We start from the raw sequence: 21,896 nt of genomic DNA on the forward strand, positions 1-21,896 counted from the left end.
ATTCATTTGAGCCTACTCCGGAGGGAAAAGCCACAACCGTCGTGGCAGGCGGATTTTGGCCCTAGAGTGATGCGGCTCCCCGCGTCACTCTCAGTGCCAAAATCCGCCGTGTGAACGGGGCCTTAGGCTACATGCACACAAGCATAGTGGTTGTTACAGTCTGCAAAAACTGATCCACAAAACACAAGTCTGCATTGTATAAGTATGTCGCCTGCAAAAATACTTGCATGATCCCCTACACTGCAACAAAAAAAATAAATAAATATATATATATATATTTTTTTTTTTTCTTTTACATGGAATAGTGGATTGTTTAGTTTTTAATTTATACTTCTATATTTTCTCTTTAGCAGGAAGTACATTGAATTATTAACCTCCTATCCACAAGTTAGATTACAAGTGTAATAAGTGGGAGTCCAATCCCGGATAACATTAATGATCACAGAAATGAATGAATGAAGTGGCAGCTGCAAATCTCCATTCAGATTAATGGGTCTTCCAGAGATAACTGAGCAATGTCTGCTCAGATTCAACAAATATTTTTATATATAGATAGATAGATAAAATTATACAGCAAATTGTTACATAATCCAAAACTTCTTTCAAAAACTACTATGAAACACGTGTCTGTATGATATACTGCAGAGTAAGATATCATGCAAACACTGAATAATGCTAATATCAGAATAAAAGCCATATGGTACCTAAATAATACCAACAATGTCCTAAATACTCTTGCATATGCTACCTAACTTAATGCAATGCCAAGTTAATAGCAGGTAGATTTGTTGCTTTCAAGCATCAAAGACTTAGAAAAAGTTGTGAATCATGCATAGAAGAATGGTGTGGAGACCCAACAATGGAGTAGGCATTTCCCTTTCTATAATCCTATTAATGTATCTATTACTGTTAAAGGATCTTTTGCAATCATTAATAATAGTAAGAGATGAGTGAGTAGTATTCGATCGAGTAGGTATTTGATCGAATACTACAGTATTCAAAATATTTGTACTCGAATCAAATACTACTAGCTATTGGTGGTAAATGGTTCTGCAGCAGGCTCATCCTTGCTAGTCGGGAGAGATGGCAGCTTGCTGTTACGAGGGAGCTTACTTTTTCTCATAGGAATGCATTGACCAGCGTTGATTGGCCAGTGTACAGCATTCGGCCAATCAACGCTGATTCTGCTGGAGGCTCGTCTGTGAGGAGGCGGAGTCTAAGATCGGACCACAGCAGTCTCCATTGTGGTCCGATCTTATACTCCGCCTCCTCACAGACGAGCCTCCGGCAGAACCAACGTTAATTGGCCGAATGCTGTACACTGGCCAATAAATGCTGGTCAATTCATTCCTATGACAAAAAAGTCAGCTCCCTCGTAACAGCAACCTGGCAGCTTGCTGTTACGAGGGAGCTGACTTTTTATCAGCGCAACTCCAAGCGCTGTACAGTTAAAGCGCACGGACCCCATAGACTATAATGGGGTCCGTGCGCTTTAACTGCACAGTGCTCCTCCTAAACACTCTCCTCCTGCTACTCTTGGACTTGGTGACTCTACTTTAGTGAAATAGTGGTTTCCCCTGAAACGAGCATTTTTTCCCATAGACTATAATGGGATTCGATATTCGATCGAGTAGTCGAATATTGAGGCTCTACTTGAAACGAATATTTCACTGTTCGCTCATCTCTAATAACTCTTATACTATTGACCACTTCCTAGAGCACTTTTATGGTGTTTACTTTGCATTATGTCACTATCTATCACTAGAAGGTAATAATCACACTACCTGCACTTGCTTCTTTACGGTTACTAGCACATGACATTCGTATCCCTGTTCAGGTATTTGGTACAGTTAATATTTGACAGTCTAGCAATAAAGCCCATTGTGTGAAGAAATACAATGGACTCTAGAAAACTCTGCCCACTAATATACCATCACTATTTCCTGGGCATGTTACCTTTGAGTGTGATAACATGTTAATACTACAACTGAAACTAAGCTCAAGTGATTTGGGTTCAGGCTACTCTTAAGGGCATTGTCTAAGTGATCCCTTGGTGTTAACCCTCTAATCCCATAGGAAGATCTGGTTTCAGCTGCAGGGCAGCACCAGGTTGTTACCTTAAGGCTAAGGACCCACATTGCGGAAACGCAGCTTATATTGTTGCAGATTTTGTTGCGTTTTTTTTTTAGCCAAAGTTAGGAATGGATTGAGCAGACGGTAGAAGTATATGAACTTTATATAGATTTCCCATTCCATTTTTAGCCATTGTTGGCTTTGGCTCAAAAACCCTTAACAAAATCTGCAACAAAAAAAAGCTGCGTTTCCGCATCGTGGGGCCTTAGCCTAAGGGTAGTCTTAGTTCAGTGACTGCAGACTTGGACTGATGAAGAGACAATGGTGGGTGGCACCAACTACACAAGACAGTGAGTAAATAGAGCCCAGGGAAGGTGTAATCTTAACTGTATAACAGGCAGGAAGTCAGGGCAAGAACAACAGGTTTAGATAAGCAGAGATGCTTTCTGGCACTGAAGTACCACGTCCTCGTATGTCCCTCTTCTTTGAGTTGGAATGCAGATGGAACTTTCTGAGATGGGCTGGAGAATTGATGTTATTGGCAGGTTCTCAAGACTTCTTAGAACTAAATCCGTTTCAATCCATCAAATAAAAGAGTCTGTTATCAATCCTCTTGATATCAAACTTGTTCTCTGAACCAACAGAAGCAGGAACTGAGATAGGGGTCTCAGGCTGAGTTCAGACAGAGTTTTTTGGACCAGATTCTAAAGTGGGTCCAAAAAGCGCCCGCCGCAACTGACGTGGATTCCGACAGTCGCAGCATTCCGCTCCGGATTAGGCCCAAATGAATGGGCCTAGTCTAGAGGGATTGTCGCAAGGAAGACGACCGCAGCTGAATCAGACGTGGAATCCGCCTGAAGAAAAGGCATGCTGCTTCCTTTTTCCGTGAGCAGGATTTGCCTGCTAGATTTGTAATGCAATCCTTGTATACTACTAGGGAAAAAAGTTGTCACAGGTGCTTTTTTAAAAGAACCTATCTCCAGCATAGTTTGGAATACTGTAGGTACTTAACCAGTTGGTGAACACCCATTGACTATATACGTCCAGAAGCTAGATAAGTATGTGCAGAGTTTTGCAGTTGCAGATTGTGCAAGAGCAAGGAGCAAGCTGTTATTAGAAGGGAGTGTTTACTACAGTCCCTGGCTTCCCAATCGCCGTATATACAGCTCTCATAACTACAAACACACCATTCAAACACTAATAAATAAAGTATGAATAATAGCATTAATAATAGTGTTAATTTGAAAAGAAGGTCAAGCACAGATAAAGTAAAGATAGCTAAATTTGTTGACTCAATTAATGTATAACACATGAAATATGGATGGGTATAATAATAGCAGAACCAATTTAGGCCAAAACAAAACTGTGGATTAACAAATATTTGCCAGGTGAATCTTGCAAAGTTTGCCCGACACTAATATAGACTACCTTAAAGGGGTTTTCTGAGCAAATGACATTGATGGCCTAGGTCATGAATATCAAATCAGAAAGGGTCCAACATCTAAAACCTCACTATTCAGCTACTCTCAGCAGCTGCTCTACAGAAATATTGAGTTACTAAGTTACTCAGCTCCTATGCAAGTGAACGGGAGATGATCTGTAGCTAATGAAAACACGGCCACAACACAGAAAATTGAGCTTTGTGCTCTCTACTCCATTTTCCAGAGAAACCCAGTTTCAGCTACTAACAGCTAAAGGGGAATTCACATTACTGTTACTAAAGTCCGTTACAGTTTTCCATCATAGGATGACAGCAACGGACTTTAGCTGTCACAAACCAATTCTGTGTCCATTCCCATTGACACAAATGTAAACAACATGTCGGAAGACAGCAATGGTCTTTAGTAACGGTAGTGTGAACTCCCACTTTGATACTACATCACAGGTTTTTATTTGGATTCAAATCTGGAGACAAGGATGTCATTACAAAACTTGGTTTGTGTTCCAATAACCCCTTTGTGAAGATTTCCTGAAAGATTCAACAACTAACGAGTTTCAATTTTCTGGCTAAGGAAGACTAAGGAACACATTTCCTTGCATTTAATGGAAGTTATGATGGCATACCATTAATTTCCTCAACAGCCAGACTAGCTGTGCAACAACTAGGGTTGAGCCGATCTTGAGATTTCAGGATCGTTTTTAAAATCCGATTTCCGATAATTTTCCATTCGATCCCAATCCCAATGCAAGTCAATGGGATTTTTTTTAATAATCGAAGATCAAATTTTAAAAACGATCCTATTCACTACACAGCATGGAGTCTAAAAATTGAACGCTTTAATTGTTAGACTCCACACTGTGCAGTGAATAAATAAAAATCCTCTGGCTGCTTAGTCCCCCCTGGTGTCCACTTACCTGCACAGAAGCGCTGCCACTGGTCTGGTCCCCGCTGTTCTCGTTCCTCTTCTTGCCTTGCTGCCCCCGCCTCCCAGGTTAGTGTTACAGACCTAGGAAGAAGGCGGGGCTTGTGGCTTAGGAGAGTGTAGTCGGGTACAGGGCGAGGAGACATGAGTGCTTCCCTCCCAGTACCCACCCACACTCTCCTAAGCCACAAGCCCCGCCTTCTTCCAAGGTCTGTAACACTAACCTGGGAGGTGGGGGCAGCGGGGATGGGAGCAGCGGCAGCGCTTCTGTGGAGGTAAGTGATAGCTACTAGAGATGTTAGCTAGTCTCCCATTAGAATGAATGGATGCAGCCTGCGCGCAGAGGGTTGCACGGCCGGACGCCAGCACAGGCTGTGTGCCAGCTGCATCCATTCATTCCTATGGGACCTAGCTAACCTCCGACCTCGATACCGCCTAAAAAGATCGTTCAACCCTAGCAACAACCAAAAGTATCAATAATTCAGCACCATACTTGACAGTAAGTATCAGGTGTATATATTTAAGTTCTTTTTAAGGCTAAGACCTCACAAAGCAGGCTGTAGCAAAAAAGCGTTGTGGGAAAACAGTGGTGGCAATGCATCATAGTTTTTCCTGCAGCATTTTTCACAGAAAGCCCACAGTTTTTCTCTGCGGACTTTCTGCTTCCAATATACCCATAGGGAAACCATCAGCATTTCCGTAGGTATAATTGACATGCTGCGATTTACAAAACTGCAAGGTTTTCTTTCATCACGTGGGGACCTGGCCAGAACCAAACTTTCTGCTAGTGTGCTTGACCAAAAGTTCAATATTTATGTAATGAACATATGGCACACAACTGCCCAAAACACTTGAGACAAGCAGATCTGTGAAAAGGACTGTAGAAATCTGTTGAGAGTGTGCATCTTAGTTTAGACTTTTGGTTCCAAACAAGGCAAATTGGTTCATCAGGCCAGGAGAGACTCATGAGAAGTGTACTTATTGAGGTAGATCAGCACAATAGTTTACTGGAATACATTGAAAGCATCAGTTCATTGACAGCATATCAAGCTTCCATGCTGTAAGACGTCAGAGAAGTGACAATACGTAACATCGCCAGAATCAAACTAACTCAAACTGACACGTGGGCACCCTTATAAGTAAAGTGGTAATAACATTGTGACATTTAAACTTTCTCAAATTATTTTGAGTATGTTTTTCGTGACACCATTGTACTTCATATTATTGATAAAATGTGTCCAATGTTTTTTGCATTAATTTATGAAAAAATAGGAATTTTTGTGAAAATCTGGGAAAATTCCTGATTTTCAAAATTTGAAATGCTCTGCTTACCACCTGAATTAGTTAAAAATTATTATGTACATACTATCCTATACTTGATAAGGAAATGTGATTTATTTTATTCATGGTTGTATATGGGATTGGTCATTATCACTATATATATATATATATATATATATATACTGTATATATATATATATATATATATATATATATATATATATATATATATAAAAGTTTGTGAGTTTGGATGTTTGTGTGTTTGGATGTTCGGATGTTTGGATGTTTGTTCCTCAATCACGCAAAACCCGCTTGACGGATTTGGCTGAAAGTTTCCACAAACATAGTTAATACACCCGATTGCGCAATAGGCTACTTTTCGTCACAATAGCGCACATACGTTTGTGCCAGGACCCCCACAAAACCCAAACTCACACCACCATCTCTGCAATCTCACACACTTTGGACCATAGCAAGCCACAAAATTCATATTGCCCTCTACAGCCTCGCCCCTAACCCCACACAATCTCATATACATATACTTTACCACTTTGCCCCTCACCTTAACGATACTCCAGGAGGTTCTCTTTAACGCTCCGGAGCAGCCATGTTTGCCGACCCCCACCACTCTGACAATCCGCGACACCGCCCACCCATGTCAATACGCCTAGGAGGTCTAATAAATGCAAAAAAAAAAGTTTAAAAAAAAGTAAAAAAAATATAAAAACAAATAAAAAATGATTAAAAATTCAAATCACCTCCCTTTCCCTAGAACACATATAAAAGTAGTTAAAAACTGTGAAACACATACATGTTAGGTATCCCCGCGTCCGAAATCGCCCGCTCTACAAAGCTATAAAATATTTTTCCTGTTCGGTAAACGCTGTAGCGGGAAAAATGGTCAAAAGTGCCAAACCGCCGTTTTTTCACTGTTTTGATTTTGATAAAAATTTGAATAAAAAGTGATCAAAGCAATAACATTTCCCGAAAATGGTAGAACTACAAACTACACCCGGTCCCGCAAAAAAAGACGCCCTATACATCCCCGTACACGCACGTATAAAAAAGTTACGGCTGTTGGAATATGGCGACTTTTCAAAAAAAAATTTTTTTAACAGTTTTGCCTTTTTTTAAGGGGTCAAAATGTAAATAAAACCATATAAATTTGGTATCCCCAGCATCGTAACGAAACACAGAATACAGGGGACATGTCATTTTGGTTGCACAGTGAACGCCGTAAAACCAAAGCCTGTAAGAAAGTCGCAGAAATGCATTTTTTCTTCAAGTCCACCCCATTCTGAATTTTTTCCCTGCTTCCCAGTACATTATATAGAATAAATAATGGTGGCATCAGGAAGAAAAAATTGTCCCAGGAAAAATTAAGACCTCATATGGCTCTGGGAGCGGAGAAATAAAAAAGTTATGGGGTTTAGAAGGAGGGGAGTCAAAAACGAAAAACGAAAATCAAAAAATGCCATCGGCGGCAAAGGGTTAACTTCAAATACTTCTGTCCCAAAGTCAGTATGTAAAGTTTCTCACAACACCGTATATATAGCAGCTCAAATACAAATTACCTTCAACACAAAAGTCTCACATATTCTCTGAATTACAGAAACAACAAGATACAAAGTTACATTTCATATCCCATCTCTTATACACAGTACGAAAACCTTACCCACGCCTGTATATACCCACTTCTACAATCACTGCAGACGAAGTCGCACGTACCAGCTAGTATATATATATATATATATATATATATATATATATATATACAGTCCTATGAAAAAGTTTGGGCACCCCTATTAATCTTAATAATTTTTAGTTCTAAATATTTTGGTGTTTGCAACAGCCATTTCAGTCTGATATATCTAATAACTGATGGACACAGTAATATTTCAGGATTGAAATGAGGTTTATTGTACTAACAGAAAATGTGCAATATGCATTAAACCAAAATTTGACCGATGCAAAAGTATGGGCACCTCAACAGAAAAGTGACATTAATATTTAGTAGATCCTCCTTTTGCAAAGGTAACAGCCTCTAGTCGCTTCCTGTAGCTTTTAATCAGTTAATGGATCCTGGATGAAGGGATTTTGGACCATTCCTCTTTACAAAACAATTCAAGTTCAGTTAAGTTTGAAGGTCGCCGAGCATGGACAGCCCGCTTAAAATCATCCCACAGATGTTCAATGATATTCAGGTCTGGGGACTGGGATGGCCATTCCAGAACATTGTAATTGTTCCTCTGCATGAATGCCTGTGTCGGGTGCCCAAACTTTTTCATAGGACTGTATATATATGTATATATACACAATATGATTGGTCAGTACATTTGTATTATTATTAGTTACAGCTCTGGGTATCGTGATATTAATTGTATGTATGTCTGCTATAGATGTGTTACCAACAAACCACTGTGTTCCTCATGGTTTTAAATATATGTATATTTTTTTGTATTGATTGATATATTTTGATTTTATTTTTTCGTTTTATTCTTTTAGCTATATAAGGTATCCTACTAATATTATAAATGTGAAAGTTTGTGTGTTTGGATGTTTGTGAGTTTGGATGTTTGTTCCTCAATCACGCTAAAACGCCTGGACGGATTTGCGTGCAATTTTCCACAAACATAGTTTTCCCTCAGGATTGAGTCACAGGCTACTTTTGGTGCCACTAAACAACATGGCTTCCTAGCAGGAGACTCACAAAAGCAGGACTCCTAGCCCCAGCTATAGACTCACACACACTGCCTGGCATTACCTGCTTCAACCTGCCTGCACACTCCTTACTGTCACCTCAGGAGTAGCCCTCACTCTACTCACTCACATTTACATATAGCTTTCCACTATATAACAGATCACATTATACAACACATCACATTGTAATTACATGTATCTCCTATCACTGCTATATACAGTACCTGATACATATATACTCCTGTACACAGGCTGTATATACTATATATTACATGTATCTCCTATCACTGCTATATACAGTACCTGATACATATATACTCCTGTACACAGGCTGTATATACTATATAATTACATGTATCTCCTATCACTGCTATATACAGTACCTGATACATATATACTCCTGTACACAGGCTGTATATACTATATAATTACATGTGTCTCTTATCACTGCTATATACAGTACCTGATACATATATACCCCTGTACACAGACTGTATATACTATATAATTACATGTATCTCCTATCACTGCTATATACAGTGCCTGATACATATATACTCCTGTACACAGGCTATATATACTATATACTACATGTATTACCTATCACTGCTATATACAGTGCCTGATACATATATACTCCTGTACACAGGCTGTATATACTATATATTACATGTATTACCTATCACTGCTATATACAGTGCCTGATACATATATACTCCTGTACACAAACTGTATATACTATATATTACATGTATCTCCTATCACTGCTATATACAGTACCTGATACATATATACTCCTGTACACAGGCTGTATATACTATATATTACATGTATCTCCTATCACTGCTATATACAGTACCTGATACATATATACTCCTGTACACAGGCTGTATATACTATATATTACATGTATCTCCTATCACTGCTATATACAGTACCTGATACATATATACTCCTGTACACAGGCTGTATAACACATCACATTGTCTGTATCACTACATACACAATATAACACATCAAATCACATTTGCTAGCCCACCAAACTTTTTAAAGCACTTTTACAGTTTCACACGTCTGTGTCCGCCCAATACTCAACTCACCGCAGACGAAGTCGCGGGTAAAAGCTAGTCATAATATAAATAAACACAATACGTGATGGCTAAAAAATACTTACTATGGGGGCCACACGGTGGCTCAGTGGTTAGCACTGCAGCCTTGCAGTGCTGGAGTGCTGGAGTTCTGGTGTTCAAATCCCCCCATGGGCAAAAAACCATCTGCATGGAGTTTGCATGTTCTCCCCGTGTTTGCATGGATTTCCATCCCGTGTTCCAAAAAAGACATACTGATAGGGAAAAATGTACATTGTGAGCTCAATGTGGGGCTCACAATCTATATAACAAAAAAAAAAAAATACTTACTATGTCCCTTAAACTCCTTTAAAGGTGTAGTTTTCAAAATTGGGTCTTATCTCAGTGGATTCCACTGTTGGGGAACTGCAAAAGCAGCAAACCATGCAAAAACCAAATCTGTGCTTCAAAAGCCAAATAGCCCTCCCTACCTTCTGTGCCGTGCTGTATACCCAAACAGCAGTTTATACTTATATGTCAATATTAAGTGGGTTATCCCGGGTACAGCAGTGTACTATATGCGGACATAAACTGCTGTTCGAGCACACTCCACAGGATGCAGAAAGGAAGGGGCGCCATTTGACTTTTAGAGCAGTGATTTTGTTTGTTGGGTTTTTGGACATCAAGTTACAGTCAACCCTGAGGTGCCAATAAGTTGGCGTCCAGTAGGAGCAAACCCCATTCTGGAAACTGTACCCCCGAAGAGTTCATGAAGGGGGTATAATGAGCAATAGTCCTCCATATGTGAATGCACAATGGATGGTGAAAAGTGAATATACAAGCTATTCAGAGTACATTAGAGACACCAAATCCCACACTATTTTCTCACTAGCTCTTAAAATGGGAGTGGGAGGTATTCTGGGAATCAATTCTGGTATTTTTTCCCTGGTTAACTGCAAAACTGTGGTGTCCCCTGACGTACATTTGAGCAGCTTATACATTCCTGATAAATTTCTCTTCTTGCTGTAGGCAGTTTTTCCCTAAAGGATGTGGCGATTGTATTTTTTTCTGCATTGCTTTGTATTGCTTTAGTTGATGTAGCCATGTGAGGGCTTGTTTTTTGTGGCTTGTGAAGCATCTTTATAATGACACCACTTTGGGATACCTATAACTTGACTACATTTTATTAACTCTTTCTTCAGAGAATAAAAAACACATCAACTATGGCATTTCTTTTTAACATTTTAAATTTTCTATATTCTATGGGTCAGTACAACCATAGCAATACCTAATTAATGTTGTTTTTTATGTTTTACTAATTTTGCAATAAAAGCCCATTTTAGTAAAAAAAATCTATTGTTTTTGCATCATCATAGATCACACACTTGACTGCCATGGGAACGATTGGCACCAACTCAGAGGCAGCACAGGGGGCAGATTTGATTGACTGTCTATTGTTCGGAGTTATCTTAGACCGTGTTTGCTACAGCTGACATCTGCTCTCCACAGTGCCTGGTCAGTGCCTGGGTTGGTGCCACATGCATGCTGTAATAGTGCAATATGGTGCATTAAATAACTTCCTATGCTGTACTATTAGACATGGTGCACAAAGGGATTAAACTTGAAGCTTTACTACATTATTTTGTCTAACACCTTGCGATATCTATCTTACTCTGTTTGTCAGATACTGCTAATTATTTCTTCTCATTGTTTGCAGTTTGTTGCCTAGGTTTCAGACCATCTCTGCTTTCTCATGGCAGTGGCCAGACTGGTGATATCAGTCGCTGTTCTCAGACTCTTTACTTTACTTACGCTGATGGTTTCACACTCTGAGTTTTGGACATGAGACTTAGTTTGTGTGTTATTGGCCAGAAGAGGGACTTATAGCATTATGGTTATCTATGATAGTACAAGTCCATGCCCCTAGGCTACATACTGTCCTGTACTTTATTCACTATGAGACAGTTGTAGTGAAGTGGTATGGACTCCTGGCATGATAGATAGACTTTGTCTCCCAGTATAGTATACAGGCTGGTAAATTCGGCGCATACACAGAACAAGAATGAATATTGTGAAAGCAGCCTAAGGGTGCATTCACACTGAGTATACACCAGCTTATTGTGAACGTAAAACACATTCAGAATCAGCAGCGTATAAAGCAGTTCCCATTCATTTCTATGGGAGCCGGCATACGAGCGCTCCCCATAGAAATGAATGGGCTGCTTTTTTCACTACGAGCACTCCCATTGAAGTGAATGGGAAGTGCCCGCATATACGGCTAGCTCTGCTCATTCCAAGCCGTACACGCGAGCATTTCCCATTCATTTCAATGGGGAGCGCTCATATGCCGGCTCCCATAGAAATGAATGGGAACTGCTTTATCTCGCAATGTATTCAACTCGGATCCGGCGTCCCTAGGCTTGTGCAGGCCGCACAAAATTGTTTGGGGGGCCGCGAGTTTGAGACCCCTGGTTTACATAGTGCTTATTTACTTCATGCATTTCTCAATTCCAGTTATAGGTAACACAGTTTTACTATGCATTAAAACCATTGGTTCTCAATTGAGTGACCATTAGCATACAGGTGAGTTGCATAGCGACATGGGCCACTCATCACTGCAATTTAAATCTGCATGAAGTTCTTGAGTAAAAAGCACTGTGTAAACAGCCACAAAGGCTCCGGCCTCTTAATAAAGCAGGTGCTCTCTCTTGTGGCAGACTAGAAAACTGTAGATTTCCTATGTAACTCTGATGCTAGCTTCACGCTAGTCTTCCAGTCTGCGTCTTTTGGGTTTGCATGGAAACCCAAAAGATGGCGATCCTGTCCGCATAAAATGCAGTTACCTGTGGAAACCCACAAACCCCATAGACTATAATGAGTTCTGCCGGTTTTATACTGAAACGGGCGGAGAGAAAAGTCTTCCTTGCAGGACTTTTCTGTTCACTGATTTTTAGCAGAATCTGCGATGGGCTCCAATGCAAATGTGAACCTAGCCTTAGTGTTCGTCCACACTAGTGTTTGAAGGGCTCCATCTCCCATTCTGCTAAAAATGGGTGGAAACCCGGGGTACCCCATTAGAGTCTATGATGTCTGAGGTTTTCCGCAGGCAAATACTTTTTAAGCGGATCCGGTTTTTTTTCTTGGGTCCCCAAGCAAACCCAAAGAACGGAAGCCCTAACGCTAGTGTGAACCTAGCATCAGTTATAATAAATTGGTCAGGTTAAGGTGTCGAGCGAGGCACAAAATGAGAAACGTGGTGCTTAAATAAGAGCTGTGCGCCAAAGAGACACCTCATCCACCCATCTATGGCAGAAAGCTGTACTAGATGGGTTAGTAAATGCCCCCATTGTCATCTATAGCACTCCTGTTCAGCACTGCAGGTATGACAGCTCCTCCAGCTCTAGGGGTAGTGCAGTGCATGATGAGACACAATGGCCCTCACCTACACAGCAGTGTGCTCGGCTCCTGTCAGGTGCGCGTGCATGCTCCCCCCCTGACTCCGCCCCCTCCGCGTCCAAGGCGCTCTTGATTGACAGGCAAGATGTCGGTGCAGAGAGAGGCAGGAGGGGATGCAGCAGCAGCAGCAGCAAGCACCGGCTCCAGCAGCAGCAGCAGCAGCTTCTTCATGCAGCACTCATTTTGAGGGCCCACTCATGCACCCGTCCCAGAGAGTACCCTAGCCGTAATAAAGGCTTGTACTGATAATAAAGGCAGGCAGCCGGCTAGATGCAGCCGTCCGCATCCCCCGAGCTGCCGCCGCTCATCTTCCTATTATTAGGCTTTCTCTGTGGCCGCAGCCCCGCACACTGAGCCTGTGCCGCACATTCCAGCTGCTTTCTCTCCTGCTGGCAGCAGCATCAGCACCGCTGCCTGGTGCTCGTGTAATGGAGGCAGACTAGTGCACAGCCTGGCCATTGGATGCTGCCCTCTCCATGCACCTGTGCTGAGCAGAGCCTGGGGTAGTGAGAGGCAGCACAGGGGAGGGTGGGGTGCACCAGTGGGAGCAGGGAACAAGCCAAGGCTCACTTCTCCCTTTATTAAGATTATTTCGGGGGGGAGGGTGGGTGGGAAGAAGAGGGTGATTGCAGAGCAAAGGGGAGAGAAATGGATGAAGAAAATGTGCCCAGCAGCGACGATCAGCCCCTGAGTTTGCAGAAAGCCCTGCAGCAGTGCGAGTTGGTCCAGAACATGATAGACATCAGCATCTCCAACCTGGAGGGGCTCCGGACCAAGTGTGCCACCTCCAACGACTTGACACAGAAGGAGATCAGGACCCTGGAGGTAGGAGAGCAGCATGGTGTGCCCACTGCCTGTGTCACTGTCATGTCTGGCCAGCGCTGCTATTAGCAGAGTTCCATCTTTTATTGGCACCCATCCCCCCCATCTTTCATGCTGCCAGTGGGTTTGTTTATATCCCCTGCTTGGTGTGCAGTGCCATAAATTAAGCAGCTGCAGTGAAATGGAGTGAGCCTGCGCATTCTGCAGGTGGTCGCAAAGGTGCTTCTGTGTAACAGATTGTGCAGTGCTCCATACACCCCCTAGCAGCCTCCTTCATCTTCCCCAACCCACACCTTATACACATGAATTATTCCACTTATCTGCCAGGAGGGTTTTATTCTGCAGTGTACAAAGATGCTAATGTCATGCATGTATTATTTCACTTCACTATCACCACAGTGTATCACAGGGGCTAGTGCAGCAGGCATATGCTGCTCTCTACACTTGGCCCAGCTAGGCCCTTTATTTAGCTTTCATGTAATTTATTGTGATATATTGTCTCTAGTAAGCAGAATGTTTAGGGATTTGACTGTTACAAATGTTACTGTTCATAACATTGCATTCTCCAAGCTGCTTTATATATAGGCTAATATGAGATATCTGCTATCACTGCACCAATATCACTAGGATAGGTTTTGTCATCTGGTGCTCATCACCTGTTGGACTCGAAGTTACCCACACAACTATATAAATTCCTAGAAGAGACCACTGATGGCACACAGAAACTAAATCAGATATTTAGGAGAACTTGTCTGAATTCTTTGGATCTATAGTTTGGAGTAAAGACAATTTCTAGTGTCCAATCTCATTTTTGTGTTCTTGAGAACTAAGGCCAAGATACCTGTCAATATAATGGCAGTTGTAACCCATAGGTCATCGGACTCGATGGTGTGCCACTATTGGGAAAGTGTAATCTATACTCATAGATTGTTATGGTTGAAATAAATCACATATTTGGTGTTTTGGAGTATATTGTCTTATACCTGGATGTAAAGTATGGTTTCTGCTTTGGCATTGTGTCTTTCATGGTTAGAGGCCTAGCAATAGACAATGATGTGTACATTTTTTTTCAGTGAAGTGGATGTGTCATTTTTCAGTCATATAAGCAGGTTTTATTTGCTCTTGTATTGTATCTGTTCTGATTATGATGTATAGGTTAGGATTTGCCATAGGAAAAATTGCATCAAAATGTCTGCATAACCAATACCAAAAAGAAGAATTTGACTCTAACATGTCATATCATTCTATGTCCATAAAAATAATGCATAGATGTATGTTTCAGATGTAAAGTTTTACATATGGAAGATTATTGATTGTATATTGATTGTTAAAAAGTGGTGGGCAGTGAAAATAGACTGGACTACTTTGATCCCACCAGAAGCGATAAGACTGAGGACCCAGCATCCAGCTGTACACAACAAGTTTATGGGCCTTTTCAATTTAGTTATAAACTCTGGGGGACCTCCTGGATCACGTTGTGGCTGGGACCTGGTATAATATCAAGGGCAGAGACCACCAGAAGATCTTTGTGTCCACTGCCCAGTTTGACTTTAATTGTGTTGATGGGACCAAGATAACCATTCACGGTGATTTCTGGTTTCTAGAGCTAGAAAAGATATGGAATAAATCAAGTTTAAGGGATCATCCTATGAAGGTAACCCATGTACATTTGTCATATTAGGGTCCATTCACATAGAGGAAAATGGTGAGGAATTTGGTGTGGAATTCAGCGCTGAGAAAAAAGCCTCGCATTGACTTCAATGGGTTCCTTTTTCTGCTAGCAATTCCACACCAAATTCCTCACCATTTTCCTCCGTGTGAATGGACCCTTAGGCTGAAGCCCAGCGCTGCGAAAGCACATCTAGTACCTGCAAAGTGGATGGGATTTTGACTAATCCCATCCACACAGTGCATAAAAAATATGCAGCAAGAATGCTGCATGTCAATTATACCTACGGAAATGCTGACATTTTTTATATTTCAAGTATAATAAAGGCAGAAAGTCCACAGTGGAAAACGCTGCGGAGTCTCTGTGAAAAATGCTGATGTGTTTCTGCTGTGGCTTTTTCTGCATCGTTTTTTGCCTGCACGGGGTCTTAGCCGAAAAGCTGTGCTTTTATAAAATGTCAGCGTTATTTGAAAAACACAGCATTTTCATGTTATATATGGAATTTAAAGTGATTTCCCTATATACTTAATAGGGGGTTAAAATCTCAATAAAATGCAGTAAAAAATGCATTTTTGGCTGCATATTTTTCCAAAGTGTTTCTTTTTTTTTTTTGCTGCATTTCTCTACATGGCGCATTAGTCTAAGAGTGCTTACCACTCCTACAGGCCCAAACCTGGACACTAATTCACCTGAATGACACCCATATGGTATTACATTTTCCATTCAGTGGCAACTGCAGGGTTATGTCTGTCTGGCTGTAGCTTTCTCTTGGTAAAATCAGCTGTTTTTCAAGAGTGCCGAGGCAGCTGTTCCACAGCGGCTCTAATGTGAAATCTCACCAGAGACATCCACTTAATTGACTGTCATGCATAGTATGTGCATACACTTTCCAGTAAAATGTCTTTAGTCCACCAGAACTGACAGCAGTCATTGTTTGCAAACAGCACATCCAGGACAGGATCAGTATGTGAGCACTACCAAGAGTACACTGGCTATAAACAAATAATGAAGTCATCGTGGACATGGTCACTACAAGGTTTTCTTTTCCAGTGCAATGTGTAACCTCTTGTTCCCATTTTAGGAAACTCTATAACAAAATGTTACAGAGTTTGTTGAAATATTGAAACAAATACACATTTTCATGGTTGTAACATAAAGTGAAGTAAGTGGGAAGGTTTTTGGTCCAATGTAGATAAGTCAAAGGCGTATCATTAACTACGGAGTTTCCAGTATCAACTCTCAAATAGCTTTTTTTCCTTTGTATGGTAAAGGTATTTCACTAGGATATGGTATCACTGTATGGATGGGTTCACATCTGCGCCCGTGCGCGCTTTAAGAAATTCTGCTGGGTTTCTGTCTTCTGCACAGAGAAACTGGACAGGGGACGGAAACCTGGCAGTCAGTTTTCAAACCCATTCAAGTAAATGGGTTTGAAAAGTGAGCACCCATGAGCATTTTGTACCTGTCCGCGGTAAAATCGTTTTTTTAACCGGACACAAAGTCGGACATGCAGGACTTTGAAAACTGACTGCTGGGTTTCCATCCCCTGTCCAGTTTCTCTGTGCAGAAGACAGAAACCCAGCAGGATTACTTAAAGTGCGCATGGGAGCAGATGTGAACCCGCCCTAAGATTGTGTGGTGGGGTTTGACCTCTGGGTCCCCCAGTGATCCTGATATATAGTTCTGCATCCTTTTTTAAGTTTTTTTTTTCTGCACGGTGATGCTCCTAGTCACTCTGGTCTGCAGGAAACTGTAGCTGGCCATGCTGTAGTTCCCTATACATCTGTTAGCTGGGGCACTGCTGTGCAAGGAAAAAAAGTAAAAGGGATAAAGCACTAAGTCAGAGCTTCCTAGTTCGTAGATTTGGTGGGGGTCCCAGGGGTCAATCCATATGATCATAAAGTGATTGCACATCATAGTAATGTGTCGTCAGTTGAGATGGGAATAGTCCTATGGGACAACAGAAAAAGCCTAATCTGTCATTTTAGGAGTTGCAAAAGAAGTCTTGTCTAGGTTTACCCTGTAGTACCTTGACTACAATGATGAATTTACTTTTAATATGTGTTTGGTAAGAGAGATTGTCTTCAGTAAAATAAACAAAACGGACAAATATTTGATTAATGTAACCCATCAGTGTGTCAGGAGTTACCATTTCTGTTCCACAAGTTATTTAGGCATGGAATATAAAAGGGTTGTACACAAAAAATGGTTGAACACATTTGTATAAAAGGCAGCCGAACACACTGATTCCCTTTTTTTTTTTTTTTTTTTTTTCATTATTGGTATGTCAAATCACATGAAATGACTTGTGTCTGGAGGACTGGCATTTGGTCTAAGACTAGGGCAACATGATGACTTTGAACATGACACATGTCATGTAGCCAAATATTGCAGTGTAGTATTGCCTTCATTGCAAATAAAGAAAATTAATGTGGTTACCTTGCAACTTGGTCTTTACTGCAGCCAAGAAATTCAACACGTTTGTATTTTTCTGCCTGTCATGTTGCAGTTTTAGCCACTGCTTTGACTTATGAGTAAGGCTGGGGCTACATATGACTGTAGTTGCATGACCAAAGATTGCCATGCTACCCTGTGACTTCTTCACTCGTGTCAGCGAATTGAGTCGCATTGCAACCATAGGGCCATGGGGGTACCATGGCCAGGGCCGCCATCAGGAATTTTGGGGCCCCATACAGCCTTAGTGTCTGGGCCCCCCCCCCGCTGCTGCCATTTTAAAACTACTTTATTTTGCGACATACCAATTCTGTATTACATTTACCTTTATTTAGCAGCTTTACAAGGCTTAATCAGTTCCCTCTCCGCAGTGCCGCACACCCGATGCCCCAACAATCCCCCTCCCCCCCCCCCCCCCGTCCACCTTCTAACATCTTTCCACTGCCCCCTGTACCCATACCTCCCAACTTTTGAAGAACCAAAAGAGGGACAAAATGTGCGGCGCGTTTTGCGCGCCGCGGCAAATTTAGCCCCACCCACCGTTATGTTGACTCCACCCATTCTCATTAATTTTTCATGTGCCTGCACACAGTATAATCCTCCTACAGTCACCCGTACATTATATGTCCCCCCTCTATCTCTCCCCCAGCTTCATATACACCCTTCATCTGCACTCAGTTTCATGTCTCCCACCCAATCTCTGCCCCCAGATTCATGTCCGCCCATCCATTTCTGCCCCCAGTTTCATGTTCCCCCCCTCCATCTCTGCCCCCAGTTTCATGTCCCCTCCATCTCTGCCCCCATATTCATGTCCCCTCCATCTCTGCCCCCATATTCATGTCCCCTCCATCTCTGCCCCCATATTCATGTCCCCTCCATCTCTGCCCCCATATTCATGTCCCTCCATCTCTGCCCCCATTGTCATGCCGTCCTCTCCATCTCTGCCCCCATATTCATGTCCCCTCCATCTCTGCCCCCATATTCATGTCCCTCCATCTCTGCCCCCATTGTCATGCCGTCCTCTCCATCTCTGCCCCCATATTCATGTCCCCTCCATTTCTGCCCCATATTCATGTCCCTCCATCTCTGCCCCCATTGTCATGTCGTCCTCTCCATCTCTGCCCCCAGTGTCATGCCGTCCTCTCTCTGCCCACAGTTTCACGTTCCACATAACACTGACTGACTTACCTTCTCCTTCGTTCCCTCGCAGCTCTCTGCGCGCCTCTCTCTCACTGGCGCACAGTTGTAGACGTGATGTGACGTCATCACATCGCGTCTACAAGCCAGTGGCGGAGGCGGCGAAGCGAGGAGCTGACACAGGTCAGCTCCTCGCTTCAGCCGCATATGTGACAGCGAGAGAGGCGCGCAGCGGCGAAGCAAGGAGCTGACCTGTGTCAGCTCCTCGCTTCACCGCCGGCTACTGGCTTGTAGACGCGATGGCTGAAGCGAGGAGCTGACCTGTGTCAGCTCCTCGCTTTGCCGCTGTCGCCGGCTACTGGCTTTTAGACGCGATGTGATCACATCGCATCTACAAGCCAGTAGCAGCGGCGGCGGCGAAGCGAGGAGCTGACACAGGTCAGCTCCTCGCTTCAGCCGCATATGTGTCAGGGAGAGAGGCGCGCAGCGGCGAAGCGAGGAGCTGACCTGTGTCAGCTCCTTGCTTCAGCCGCGTATGTCTTCAACTCAGATCTGCGTCCTCTGGATGCAGATCTGAGTTGAAATAGGACATACACAATGACTGCTATGGGCGCCAGGGGGCCGGCACACGGTGGCGGGCCAAAACCGGGCCCCCCCCATTTTTCAATTTTGCCGGGCCCCTGACGCCAGTACCAGTAGTACTGGCCTATCGGCGGCCCTGACCATGGCCTTTGCAACAAAGTGGAGTAATGTTCGACTTTTTTGTGATTAGAAGTCACAATGTGACTCCATTCACTAATATGAGTCAAAGAATCGCAAGGCAACATGGCTAGCCCTAGCCTGAAGTGTGTTGGGGGAAGGGGAGGCTTTGAACAATCTTCCAAAGAAAGAAATAAGGAAAAAGGGATTGGCATGTTTGCTTTGAGCTCAACATGAAATTTAATTAATCATAGAAAAACGGAATGTATGCAAGAAAACTCATTCAAGAAAGATAAACATATAAGGGCTCGTTCACATCTGCGCCGGCACTCCGTACTTGAGGTTTCCGTTTCCTGCCTAAAACAGAGGCAGGAGACGGAAACCTGCAGGAGTCTTTCTCACCCATTCATTTGAATGGGTGAGAAAGCTGTCCGGCCGTGAGCGGCAGTGAGCGTTTTGCACTCTCCGCCGCGAAACCGGGTTTTATAATCTGGACACAGAGTCAGACATGCAGTACTCTGTGTCCGGATAAAAAAATCCGGTTTCGCGGCGGAGAGCCTAAAACGCTCACCGCCGCTCACGGCCGGACCCGGTCTATGGTTTCCGTCTTCTGGCATGCAGAAGACGGAAATCATAGAACGGAGACCCTGAACGCAGGTGTGAACCTAGCGTAAGATGCAGATTTTAAAGCGGTTTTCTGAGCTAAAAAAATATATGACCAATTATAAAGGTAGATTGGGGAGAGTCAGATACCTGGGACCCCATCAATCAGCTGTTTTGAACAACTGATACTCAGATAATGGAGCAGGAAGCAGACTTATCTGTTTTATGTATAATGATCAGACCAGGTACTGGAGATCAGCTTTTATTCACTTGAATAGGTGTAACCTGGTCTGACCACTACACAGCTGTCTGCTTGCTACTCCATTTTCTGTGTATCAACTGTTTAGAACAGCTGATAAATGGGGATTTCTGATGTCCACCTGTCACCAATCTTATATTGATGAGCTATCTTTAAGCTAGATCATCAATATTTTTAGCCTAGAAAACGCCATTAAGCTTCATGACATTGTATCACACAACTATAAGAACTATGTACAGTATATTCTAAAGGGGACAGTTGGCTTTTCAGTTATTGAAAAAAATGAGAGGCAATAAATGTAATTCATTTACAAAATAACTAGCTTCTGCCTGCGACTTCGTCTGCTGGTTGTTGGAGTGGTTGATCCACCTATATTCAGCACAAATTGCTGCCATCGATGGTTTGCCTGCTCCAGCGTTTTGGCAGCTCTTAAGCTGTCCTACTGCTGAACTCGTTCCTCTCAGCAAGCCTGTGATTGTTCCGGTATCTCAGCAGCTCATTGGGACGCCATATAATGAGCGTGTTGTTGGTGTTGATGATCCACCTGCTCCGGCGTTTCAACAGCTGTTAAGCTGGTCTGTTGCTGAACGCGTTACTTGCGCTGTGCCCGTGATTGTTGCGGCATCTCAGCAGCTCGCTGGGACACCATATAATGAGCGTGTTGTTGGCATTGATGATCCGTCAGCACCGGCGTTTCAGCAGCTCTCAAGTTGGCCTGGCACTGAAATTGTTCTTCGCACCATGCCTGTAATTGTTGTGGCATCTCAGCAGCTCACTGTGACGCCATATAATGAGCGTGTTGTTGGCATCGATGATCTCCCTCAGCTCCGCTTGAGGAGAAGTCTGTGACTTCTGGCTACCTTCATAGCTGTCGTTGTTTGCAACAAATTAGATTCTCTTTTTCCCAGCATGTTTAAAATTGACAAACAGCCAATTTAGATTAAAGGTGATTGCCCATATCAGTGTGTCAACAGTGCCTGGAGCAGATCAGATAATATGCAAATGCATGTACACTGAGGGTTAGCGTGTATTTTCACAGAGAGATAACAGCTCTGGGACCTGAGATAAGGCTGCTGCAGGAGCAGTGTAATATAGTATGTGAACATAAATTCATAACATTCATGAAGCCATGCCATTTACCGGCATAAACAGTAGCCTATATTTTAATTGAGGTTACAAACTATCTATGTGCCAAATTTCATTCAAATCTGTTCAGCCGTTTTTGCGTGATTGAGGAATAAACACACAAACATCTAAACTTTCACATTTATAATATTAGTAGGATAAAAAAGTTACAAGAAGAAGAACAATTG

At 42.5% G+C, this 21,896-nt stretch overlaps 1 protein-coding gene across 2 annotated transcripts in view; it reads left to right on the forward strand.

Moving 5' to 3' along the window:
- Positions 1–13,563: 13,563 nt before the first annotated feature.
- Positions 13,564–21,896, forward strand: part of KSR2 (kinase suppressor of ras 2) — a 360,999-nt gene continuing 352,666 nt past the window's right edge. For both annotated transcript variants that reach the window (XM_075273321.1, XM_075273328.1), the window contains exon 1: positions 13,564–13,765. In XM_075273321.1, coding sequence (XP_075129422.1) covers positions 13,589–13,765 — 177 coding nt within the window. In that variant the 5' untranslated portion in view covers positions 13,564–13,588. The remainder of the gene's footprint in view (positions 13,766–21,896) is intronic.

Source organism: Leptodactylus fuscus, chromosome 1, assembly GCF_031893055.1.
Source record: "Leptodactylus fuscus isolate aLepFus1 chromosome 1, aLepFus1.hap2, whole genome shotgun sequence".
Lineage (NCBI taxonomy): Eukaryota > Metazoa > Chordata > Amphibia > Anura > Leptodactylidae > Leptodactylus > Leptodactylus fuscus.